The sequence below is a fragment of the Panthera tigris genome, chromosome E3 (genome assembly GCF_018350195.1).
Source record: "Panthera tigris isolate Pti1 chromosome E3, P.tigris_Pti1_mat1.1, whole genome shotgun sequence".
Lineage (NCBI taxonomy): Eukaryota > Metazoa > Chordata > Mammalia > Carnivora > Felidae > Panthera > Panthera tigris.
The window spans coordinates 37,522,211-37,534,275 of record NC_056675.1 but is presented as its reverse complement, the minus strand read 5'-3'; the positions used below and the strand labels follow the sequence as shown (position 1 = coordinate 37,534,275).

General features: G+C 50.8%; 1 protein-coding gene across 4 annotated transcripts in view; it reads left to right on the top strand.

The window, feature by feature from the left end:
- Window positions 1-2,785: 2,785 nt before the first annotated feature.
- The window catches only part of MGRN1 (mahogunin ring finger 1), a 54,338-nt gene continuing 45,058 nt past the window's right edge, over window positions 2,786-12,065 (top strand). For all 4 annotated transcript variants that reach the window (XM_042972207.1, XM_042972206.1, XM_042972209.1 and 1 more), the window contains exon 1: window positions 2,786-2,978. In XM_042972207.1, coding sequence (XP_042828141.1) covers window positions 2,891-2,978 — 88 coding nt within the window. In that variant the 5' untranslated portion in view covers window positions 2,786-2,890. The remainder of the gene's footprint in view (window positions 2,979-12,065) is intronic.

Genomic DNA, 12,065 nt, shown 5'->3' with positions numbered 1-12,065 from the left:
AGAAAGCTAGACTCAAGGGACTCACCCCAGGTGCCCATCAACGGTGCCCAGTGTCTTTCAAAAGACCCAATGCTATCGCTTTGAGGTCATTTGGCTAAAATTAAGTGTGAAAGACCCAATGCTGGTTGACTGAGGGGACTTGAGATCTGGCCACTGACTCACTCTTGACCTCTGTTCTTATACTCTACCCCCCACCTTGATTTTAGCTACGCTGGCCTTTGAGCTCCTGGATCGTACTCAGCTCCTTATAGCCTCTGGGCCTTTGCACCTGGTGTTTTCTCTGCTTGGAACCTGGGTTGGCTTACTTCCTCAGAATTGCCCCCCCACCTTTGCTCTTATTTGTATTTCAAGTCCTGGCTTAAACGTCACCTCTTCAGAGAAGCCTTCCCTGACGCCCCTATCAATAAGTAGGTGTCTCTTATTATTTTTTTAACTTTATTTATTTTGAGAGAGAGCGCACACGTGAGCAAGTGGGGGAGGGGTAGAGAGAGAGGGAGGGAGAGAATGAGAATCCCAGGCAGGCTCCGCATGATCAGTGCAGAACCTGATGCAGGGCTCGAACTCACAAACTCATGAGATCATGACGTGAGCCGAAGTCAGATGCTTAACCAAATGAGCCACCCAGGCGCCCCTGTCTTATCATTTATTTGCACCTCTATTCTCCTATAGCACCCACCACATTTTGTTCACCTTTTTAATGTTTTTCTACACTAGCCTGTGTGGTCCACATCTAGCATTCTTGCATTTGATCCCTGTTGCCTGGCTCATAGTCTGGCTCATTGCCCATCACATAGTACCTGAGTAATAAATATTTGTTGAATAAATAAATGAATCAGCACAGATGTTGACAAGAGAACTAATAACAAATCAAAAAAGGCCTGTCTCCCAGCGGGGCATGGATAAGCACAGAACAAGTCCAAAGCTCTATTAAGAAGGATGTTTAATCAAACATCCAGCCCATGGAAATGGCCCAGGATGTATAGGAAGGACATGCTCCTAGGATTGTTTTTCAATGAGAACGTCAGGATCTATGCTATCCCCCAAACAGGAAGGCCAGTAAATTGAATTCAGTTTTGGTATATGTGTGTGTGTATACACACAAGCGTTATGTGATTTAACAGAAGGAAAGGGGAAGAAAGATCACAAAGAGTGGAGGGGTCTTCAGGCCCATCCGGAGGCAAGAGCCATGAAACATAGTACATCTGAATGTTCCTGCCTCTGGAGTAGGAGGGGAGTGTGGCAGTAAAAGGAGTGGCTTTGTTCAAGTTCCAGCTTTATTACCACGTATCTACAATGAAGCCTGAGTTGGGTACCTCACGTCTCCCAGCTTCACTCTCCTCTTCTGTGAATTGGGAATTGAAACCTACATCAGAGGGGCACCTGGGCGGCTCAGTCGGTTAAGTGTCCAATATGGGCTCAGGTCATGATCTCATGGTTTCTGAGTTCGAGCCCCAGCGTTGGGCTCTGTGTTGACAGCTCAGAGCCTGGAGCCTGTTTCGGATTCTGTGTCTTCCTCTGTCTCTGCCCCTCCCCCACTCATCTTCTCCCTCTCTCTCTCTTAACAATAAACACTTAAAAAATAAAATAAAATAAAAGCTACATCAGAAAATTCAATGACTCTGTATAAAGTCCTCAACGTGATGCCTGGCACACAGTAGGTGCTCGGTAAATGGGGATCTTGATTGTGAAGCACAGACATAATCCGGCTCTTCCAAGATCTGGAACTCTACTCATAATCACATAAGTCTTTCACCTCTTCTATTAACTTTGGCTTCCCAGGTTCCCTGACAATAGAAGGTTGTATTCTGGATTCTAGCCACCAGAAATGTGTAGGACTCACTTTAACGGGGAATGTGGTGCATTTACTATTTGAGACCCTTCAGCAGCTACTGCTCTCCCAGCTTTCTTGATACAGCAGACTTGACTTAGAAAGTCACTTTCTTCTTGAAACCCGTTTCTCAACTGAAAAGTAGGCCAAACAGACCTCCACTTGGCCTGCTTACAGAATTTTATGTGACTCAAAAGCCAGGAAAGTACATTGCAATCGGCAAGCCTTGAATCCTGACCGGTTTTTAAAACTTGCCTTCCACACCTCATATGCAGCCGTCTCTTCTCTATATGTAAAATGAGAAGAGGTCTACTGCCTCGGTGTGGGGCTGTAAAATTATGTTTTCAGGGTGACTGTTCTGGACGTGGAGCCAAAGAGAAGCTTTGAGTTTTGGGAAGGGGCTGAAGGAAGCCCTTGGCTCCGCCAGGGAGCCCCACTCCTGACGGCCTTGGCTTCCACCCCAGCTATTGCCGGGCGGCAGGTAGAGGTATGCCCTCTTCTGGCCGGGGCCGGAGATAAACCCTGGGAAGTGGGGAGAACCATGGTGGCTCAGGGAGATATTTCAGACAGGGGGTAAATGGAAGGCGCTGGATTCCTATGAGGATCTGTATATGAACAGATGATTAGGAGGCTAAAGAGTTACGATGCTAGTACCGTGCTTGGAATGTAGAGGGAAGGTCAGTTTGCGGTGATGAATCCTCCCCTCTGGATTCAGGTCCATTTGGTTTGTTCCTGAACGCTGGTCAACAACTTCACGACGCCGTGGCGAAGGGCATCCTGGGACATGTAGTTCTTAGGCAGGGTGCCCGTGCCGCAGCCCGTCGCCCTGGGCGGCGAAGGGAAGTGAAGGGACTCCATTTCCCGAAGTGCCTCATACCCGGGGGGCGGAGGGCCGCCGTGGCGTCGGGCCCCCAGCGGAGCTGAGGGTTGGGGCTCGGAGGCCGAGGCGCCCGCGGCCGTGGGCTAGTGTCCGTGTGGCCTGGTCCGGGGCATGTCCGCTTGAGGACGCCGCCGCCGCCCGCGTCCCGGCCCCGGCCGGCCCGGCCCGGCTCGCCGTGCACCATGGGCTCCATCCTGAGCCGCCGCATCGCGGGCGTGGAGGACATCGACATCCAGGCGAACTCGGCCTATCGCTACCCCCCGAAGTCCGGTGAGCGGCCGCTCGGCTCCGGGAGCGGAGGGCGAGACCTGGGCCGGAACCCGGGTGGGCAGGGCGCGCCCGCGCGAGGCTCTCCGCAGAGGGTGCGGTGGGGGCTCTGCCCGGCCCGCTGCCCTCCCTGCTCCTCCCGGCCCGGGGCTCCGCGCGACCTCCACTCGGGCCGTGGGTGGAGCCCCGGGCTGCCTGCCCCGTCCCGGCTGGGTGACCTTGGGTCAGTCACTTCGCCTCTGGGCGCCTCACTTTTCTCGTCTGCACACAGGGGAGACTCACCGGAAAGCCTTAGGGCTGGGATGAGGTTCGGGGCGCGATGCTGGTGAGGGGTTAGCACGGTGCTCGGCGCTTAGCTTGCGCTTACAAAGTGGTCATTGTCAAAGGGATTGACATCACACCATCGTCAGTTTGGGCTTTCTTTGGTGGCTTGGTGTGAAGACTGGGCCAGTAGTTCTGAACACTGCCCATGCCATCTGGACAGAGGCTTAGCTCTCCTGTGTGTACGTGAATGGGGGGTGGCGGGAGAGGGGCTGGGCCCAAGGAGATTTGATGGGGTAAGGCTTGGAGCCCTTGCTGGAGAACAGGAGACTGGTTGGAGGAGACCTGTCTGGTTCTCTGGTCTCCTTTTCCGTGGCAGGGAGACTTGAGCCTGCAGCAAGGAAGTGACTTTCCCAAGGTCTTAGACCTGGGTGGAAGCACATCTAGGCGCAGGACCACAAATCTGACCCCTGTGGACTTGTTTACACTCTGTTTTGCTGCCTCTAAAGAGCGTGGACTGACCCAGGACTTTAGCTTGGGTTCTTTCCTCTCCATCTCCTCGTGGGGTCATTTGCCTTGGAAAGAAGAAAAAGAACAGAGAATTTGGACCTCAGGGGGTCTTTCGGTTGGATCACCTGATCCTGGCTTCTGAAGAATCTGATCTGCTATCGGGGTCTTGTAGGCCTCACAGTTGGCCTTCACGTACCCACCAGGCCAGGTTTCCTTTGAGTGTAGCCGCGGACCACCCACTCCCACTGGTAGGGAAGCTTGTTAAGCATGCATTTCCCAGGCCCTGCCTCAGACCTGCTGGGGCCTAGCAACCTGCATTTAAACTCATTTGTCAAATGAGTCTGATGTCCACTCACATTTAAGAACTGCTCTGTGCTGATTTTGGAAGCCCCAAAAGGGGGAGTGTCTGGGAGAATAGAGGGGTGGAGACTAGCACAGCGTTTTGGGGCAGTCAGAAGGGGGTGAGGCCGAAGTGGGCAGAAGCCACTGTTGCCTGCTTGTGTCCCAAGTATAAGCGCAGGGCAGCCCAGCCTGGTGTGGGGATCCCTGAAGGCCTGCGGGCTGACATCCCCACATCTCATGAAGCAGTTGTTTGAATTCATTCTCTTTCATCTCCCATGTTCTTCCAGCCTGTCTTTGGCTGAGTGATTGGAGGCAAGTTGCGTAGCCCCCTGGGTCACAGTTTCCTCATCTGTAAAATGGGTTGAGCCCTGTACAGTGTTTAGAACAGTGACTGGCGCTGAAAGTCCTCCTAAAATGTTAATTGCTCTAAAGGTTTAAAAAGGAAATTAGGTGGACATTTCAGACCCTAATAGCAGTTAGCAGTAGCATGGCAGAGATATCAGAGTTTAATGTGGCATTTCCTATGTTAATCCAGGACGAGGGCCACATACTTGATGTTCCTTCATTTGGGTGTTTGGACGAAACCACAAGTACAAGGCCTTTATAACACAACTTTCAGATTCTGTGTGGTAGACCTGGCTAATCATTCAGGACACTCTTTGTCACCAAGCCTGGACTTGGTTTCAGAAGCCATTAATGAACATGCCAGTCGGCCACAAATAATCGATTAGGGTGGCACGCAGGTGAATGTCATGGGCTACCTTAGAGCACCGTAGCAGTGCTTGCCTGGACCTGTCCAGTCCAAAACCTGTCCCCTGGGCTTCCTTGTCCCTCGGGCCACCTTGCTCAGGGAGGGTCAGTCTGAGGCAGAAATGACCTTAGCAGGACCTTAGTATGTTTCTCCAAGGGTGGACAAGGTCCCCAGGGGTATTTCAGATGATTTTTAGGGGTTGGCCCTGTGGACCATTCAATCGCTTTATGAGAAAGTTATCTTCTCAGGTCTCTGTTAATTTCATCGATAATATTGAGGAGAGAAAAATTGGATGCTAATATATTTTTTTAAATTTTTAACGTTTATTTATTTTTGAGACAGAGAGACAGAGCATGAACAGGGGAGGGTCAGAGAGAGGGAGACACAGAATCTGAAGCAGGCTCCAGGCTCTGAGCTGTCAGCACAGAGCCCGACGCGGGGCTCGAACTCACGGACCGCGAGATCATGACCTGAGCTGAAGTCGGACGCTTAACCGACTGAGCCACCCAGGCGCCCCTGGATGCTATTATTTTTTAACATATCTGTAGCACTGATCCCTCCCAGCTTTATTGAGACTTAATTGACATATAACATTATGTAAGTGTAAGGTGTGCAGTCTAATGATTTCATAAATGTACATGTCAGGAAATAAGGTGAGTTAGCATCCTCATCACTTTTTTTTTTTTTTTTTTTGTGGTGGGAACTTTTAACATCTGTCCAATTTTCTTTTGTTTGTGGAACTTTCAGCATGTACTGCAACAGTACCTAGCTGAAATTTAATTACATTTGCTTTGTTTTCGTTGTATTTATTTATTCATTTTACTTTTTAAGCAACTTTATCGAGTTGTATGTCATATGACTCATCCATTGTAAATGTATGATTTGTTGACTTCCAGTAAATTTATACAACTGTGCAAATCAGTTTTAGACATTTCCATCACCTTCCAGAGTTTCATTGTGCCTGTTTGCAGTCCGTCTCGGTTTCCACCTGATCTGGCTTCTGTCTTTAAAATATGCCCTCTCTGGACACTTCATATAAAAGGAATCATCCAGGGGCACTTGGTGGCTCAGTTGGTTAAAGGTCTGACTCTTGGTTTCGGCTCAAGTCACTATCTCATGGCTTTGTGAGTTCGAGCCCCGTGTTGGGCTCTGTGCTGACAGTGCGGAGCATTCTTGGAATTCTCTCTCTCCCCCCTCTCCCTCGCTCTCCCTCGCTCTCCCTCTCTCTCCCTCTCTCTTTGTCCCTCCCCTCCTCATGCCTGCTTGGGATTCTTTCTCTGCCTCTCTCTCCCCCTCTCTCTCTGTCCCTTCCCTGCTCATGTGCACATGTGTGCACTCTCTTTCAAAGATAAAAAAGAAAAGGAATCATACAACTTGTAGTTTCTTTTTTTTTAATTAAAAAATTTTTATTTCAATGTTTATTTATTTTTGAGAGACAGAGAGAGACAGAGCGTGAGTAGGGAAGGGCAGAGAGACAGAGAGACACAGAATTCAAAGCAGGCTCCAGGCTCCGAGCTGTCAGCACAGAGCCTGACGCGGGGCTCGAACCCACACAGGGTGAGATCATGACCTGAGCTGAAGTCAGATGCCCAACTGACTGAGCCACCCAGGTGCCCCTTAAGTTTTTTTTTTTTTTTAACATTTTATTTATTCTTGAGAGAGAGAGACAGAGCACGAGCAGGGGAGGGGCAGAGCGAGAGAGGGACACAGAATTGGAAGCAGGCTCTAGACTCTGAGCTGTCAGCACAGAGCCCGATGTGGGGCTCGAACTCACAAGCTTGTGAGATCATGACCTGAGCCGAAGTTGGACCCTTCACCAACTGAGCCACCCAGGTGCCCCACAACATGTAGTTTGGTGTGTGGCTTTTTGCACTTAAAACAACGTCTTCGGAGTTCTACCACGTGGTAACAGGTGTCTGTACCTTTGTGTACAGATATAGTACATGTTGTTTATTTACCAGTTAACATTTGGGTTGTTTTCGGTTTTTGGCTATTATGAATAACGCTGCTATGAACACTGAACATTTGTGTGGCCCTTTTTAATTGTCTATAGTATACACGTTGGAGTGGAATTGCTGGGTCATATGGTGATTCTGTGTTTAACCTTCTGATGAAGTGCCAGACTGTTTTCCACAGCAGCTGCTTCATTTTATATTCCCGCCAGCGGTGTGTGAAGGTTCCAATTCTCCACATCCTTGCTAACACTTATTATTATCTACCTTTTTTTTTTTTTTAAACTGGGCTCTTCGCCCAACAGGTAGGTTCTCTGCCCATCTTGGAGCTGAGCTTGAACTCCGGACCCTGAGATCAAGAGTCACATGCTCTACAGACTGAGCCAGCCAGGCACCCTGTTGGCCTACCTTTTTAATTGTAGCCATCCTTGTGGGCGTGAAGCGGTATCCCATTGTGGTTTTGATTTGCATTTCCCCGATGACTGAAGACGTGGAGCATCTTTTCATGTGCTTATTAGCCATTTGTATACTGTGTGTGTGTGTGTGTGTGTGTGTGTGTGTGTGTGTGTGTGTGAGAGAGAGAGAGAGAGAGAGAGAGAGAGAGAGAGAGGCGCACATGGCAGAAGTCTGTTTTTGTCTTTTGTTCATTTTTTAAATTATTATTTTATTATTTTTAAAAATTTTTAATGTGTATTTATTTTTGAGAGAGAGAGACAGTGTTCGTGAGCAGGGGGAGGGGCAGAGAGAGAGGGAGAAGGAGGCACAGAATCAGAAGCAGGCTTCAGGCTCTGAGCTGTGAGCACAGAACCCAACGCGGGGAACGAACCCACGAACCATGAGATCATGACCTGAGCCAGAGTCCCAACACTCAACCGACTGAGTCACCCAGGCGCCCCTGTTCATTTTTTTTAAAAAAGTGGATTGTTAATCTTACTGAGTAGTAGTTCCATTATTCTGGATACAGTAATACAGTTCGTTTATCAGCTCTGTGATTTAAAGTTTATTTATTTATTTTGAGAGGGAAGGAGTGAGAGAGAGCACATGCGCGAGTAGGAGAGGGATAGAGAGGGAGAAAGAAAATCCCATGCAGGCTCCGAACTGTCAGCAAAGAGTTGGAACTCACAAACCATGGGATCATGACCCAAGCTGAAACCAAGAAGTCAGATGCTTAACCAACTTAACCCAGGTGCCCCAATTTATCGATTTTTTTTTAATGGTTAATATTTTTGGAGTTATAGCTGGGAGATCTTTACCTTGTTCAAGGTTACAAAGATTTTCTGTTTTTTCCATACAAGTTTTAGAAAAGTTTCAGCTCATGCATTTAGGTCTATGATCCATTTTGAGTTAATGTTTTCTTGTGTGTATGGTCTCAGGTAAAACTCCGAGGTCTTTTCTTTGCATGTGGGGATTCAGTTATTTAATTATCATTTGTTGAGAAGACTGTCCTTTTTCCATCAGGCCACCTTTGCACTTTTACAAAAAGTCAGCTCCGTAACTGTGAGGGTTTGTGTCTGGCCTCCCTTGCCGTGACCACACAGCCGGCCGGTCTCCAGTTGCGGGTCAGAGCAGGACTTAGGACACCACAGCGAGCTCCTAAAGAGAAGGTGCGGACATGCGGAAGCGAGCGCAGGCTGCAGCCACAGAGGACGTGGCCGTGGGCAGCTGCTGCCGCGGTCTGTCCTCCCGCTGTTCTCATTACTGTTAATTGTGTGTCTCAGAGCGCTGCTGGCTGCCCTGCCCTGGTGTCTGAGGGAGGTCGTGCTGGGACCAGGTCACCCATGAGAAGGGTCAGAAGGAGGGACGATCAGACATGTGACCTACCGGCCCAGGCAGGGGAGGGGGGGGAGATATGCCCGAGATGTAAACCTTTTGTTTGTGCGTGTGCTCTCACAGTGTTTTCACCTCCTTTATCTTGCCGGAGCCTTGCCATGTCCTGTGACCCTAGACTTTTGTCCTCTAGTGGAGGAACTGGAAATCAGCCCGGGCCTTCGTCACCCAGCATCTGAGTCTCGTGTACAGTAGGCGTTTGACAGATGCTCGTGCAACAGGCCTTGAAGGAAACGAACCTCACCTCCTCGGTGTACGGACTGCTCACAGCGGGCTTCCTCATATCCCGTGGGGTGTCTGCCGGGGATCTGAGGACTCCTGGGTCTGCTGCCAGGTGGTGGAGGGGCCCAGGGCATGTGCAAGACCTTTGCTGTGAGCCTAGGTCTTGTTGGCAGTGTAAAAACATCCCGAACACTCGTGTCAGGGTCTCCCATTTCCAGGGTGGGGCCTTGCTGACTGATTTATTTGGCAACTGAAGAAACGAACTGAGGCCGAAGTTTGAGATGAAGGCGGACGTTCTCTATCATTAGGGGCATTCTGGGTCCCTGGGCCATCATGTCCCAAGGGAGTGAGCTTGTGCTCTGAGCCCCGTGTGTCTGTGACAGTAGGATAGTGGATGGGGAGAAGGAGGCTCTGCCTGTCCAGGGCCAGGTTCACCTTCTTGCTCAGAGACTCTGCACCATCGTCACCAGCGTCGTGTGGTTCAGCTGGATTCATATTCAGCTTCCCCGTGTCACCTGTGCTGTGCTCATAAGAGAACTAGTTCTGTGTTTCTGCTCATGTGAACTTGGTTTGGGTTTTATCGTTGTAAGAGCTGCATAAACAGGCTGTATTTTCTGAGCTTCCGCTGTTATGTTTTAGGTAAAAACAGTAAAAAACTAACAGCAACAGGAAACAATTTGAACGGGCCATGGTGGGTGGGCATCTGAGCACCCGTTTCCCTGCAGCAGCGACCCTGGGTTACTGGGGTTCAGGAGCCGGCCACTGGGGCCCAGGAGCTGAGGTGTGGTGGGTCCCCCGGTGAGAGTGCCGCCTGCCCTCAGGGTTCTGAGAGGCTTGGAGCTCTGTGTTTGTTTCTGAGGTCCCTGCATCGTGTATTCAGTTCAGGGCATGCGTCAGGGCACAATGACTCTGGGGACTTGTCATAGTTTCTCTGGGAATTGTTAACACACCGTCACTTTTTGTTGACTTGAAAATAACAAGACCGTCAGCTCCTGCTAACCTCGTTGCCAGCCTCGCTGCCCTGGGCTTTGTTGGACTCTCACGTCCGTGAGCCGGCTCCACATGCTTGTGCAGCCTGGCACGCGGGGAAGAAAACCCAGGCCTGTGCTGGTCTGGCCGCTCGGCCACTGGGCTTTTTGATCCCATGCCAGGGCGGTGGCTGCTGCCATTCCAGTGAGCCGTGGCACTGAGGGCCCGGTAGCCCAAGATAAAAGGGGTGTGGGTTTGTACTGGTGTGTGAGCGCATGCGTGTGTTTTCTTCCTCACGGTTGGGGCGGCCTGTATTGTGTTTATAACACACCCATCCGCAAACACGGAAAGTCACGGAAGATCAGTTTAGCACATGAGATCGAGCCTGTGTGGTGGGAGGAGCACTGGATTCAGAGTCCTGAGGCCTGAGTCTGTCCTCAACCTGTGGCCTTGAGCCAGGCGCTTGCTCTCTGGCCCCTTTTCCCTGACTCACTGGGGTTAACCTCTGGTTCCCCAGGCCTCTTCCAGTTCTGACTCCGAGAGTCCACGTGAGCTGGCAGGGTGGGACCGTACCCTGCCCTGCTGAACTTTTGTTTTTCAGCGGGCCCAGAAGTTTCCTGGAGGCCGGCCTCCACTTCCTGGATGGCCCCCGTGGACAGTGACCCCTGCCGCCTGCCTCGCTTCCCAAGCCTAGTGCTGTCCGGACCGGTCGTTCTCATGGGGTCGTGTTCCATTTGGCATTTCCTGTGTGCGTTTCTGTGTGGTTGTGTACAGTCACTCACCCTCAGGATTCCGTGTCGCTCCATAAAATGGTGTCCCGTAAAAGGGCAGATGGTGTCACATGCACCACCCATGTGGCGCCTGATTCGGCCTCAGTAAATAACAGGGGAATTGTTCAGTTCCGCTCACTGCCCCTGCGTCTGCCCAGCTCCTCAGAGATGGGAGAAGCAGGCTCAGCCCCTGCCTGTGCCTTAGGGGGTGGCTGCCCCTCCAGGATGGGAGTGGGAAGGAGGAAGAATGAGGCCCACACCCTCTGCTGTTTGCAGAAAAGCTGATGGCATGGAACCGCGTGGGAGAGGGGCCCTCGCTGCCTAACACGAGATCAGTTGGTTTGCTTAGTCATGGAGCCAGGTGAGGAGGCGCGAGCCTCGAGGAATGACTGATGGAACGTCTCCCCACCTCTGTGTCTAAAAGAAGTCCTGGAGCCACTTTCCCTGCCCTTTCATCCTGCCTGATCCTGAGTCGTGCCCTCTCGCTTGGTCCTGGGTGCCCGACCCCCCCAGGTGGGCAGACCGCCGTGCTGGCTCCCTCCAGGCGGCCCTGGCATCCACCGTTGTGATGACTGCAGCCTTCTGTTATCCACACCTGACCCACAGGACATCCCTGAGTGACCAGACTCCCTGGGGGCCTTTCGGGGTTGTGTTCGGTTGTGCACTGTTTAAAAAATGTGTGCGTATATCCACAATACACAGATCTTCCTCAACTTGTGATGGGGTTGTGTCCCCATCGAAAATGCATTGAATACATCGAACCTGCCGAACCTAGCCTCATCTCCCTTAAATGCGCTCAGAGTACTTTCGTGAGCCTACGGGTGGGCAAAATCACCAACACGAAGCTGGTTTGGTGATAGTGTTTGACATCTCATGTTTGTTGAATACCATACTTACAGCGAAAACCAAAATGGTTCTCTGGGCTCAGAATGGTCGCAAGCACGAGTGCTTACCTTGTGACCGCATGGCTGCCTGGACCTGGGGCTCCTGCCCTGCCCATCTTCCCCAGGGGAGGCTCCTACCTCAGACGGTTATCTGGGGAAAAGATCCACATTCACAATTTGAAATGTGGGTTCTGATGAATGCATATTGCTTTTGCACCATTGTAAAGTCTAAAACTCAGAAGACAAACCATTAAGTGCGGGACTGTCTGCATGTGTTTGTTTAACATCGAAGTAAATAACAACTTAAAAAAAGTGAAGAGTAACACGCATTTAGAAAACGTGTAAATCATAAGTTTGATGAATGATGACAAAGTGAACATGTTGAAGAAATGGAACAGTCGCAGCCCCCAAACCCCCTTGGTGCCCCCTCCCAATCTTTGCCTCCCTCCTCCCTGGGAGGCTCCCTTCCGAGTCCACCAGAGGTGATTATGCCTGTTTTGAATGTGACAGCTGGAACTGGCCGCTCTTTGCTCCTCTGCAGTGAGGAGGCCCTCATACCGTTCATGGGGACACTAGTCAGCTTGGCCTCCTCTGTGTTAGAG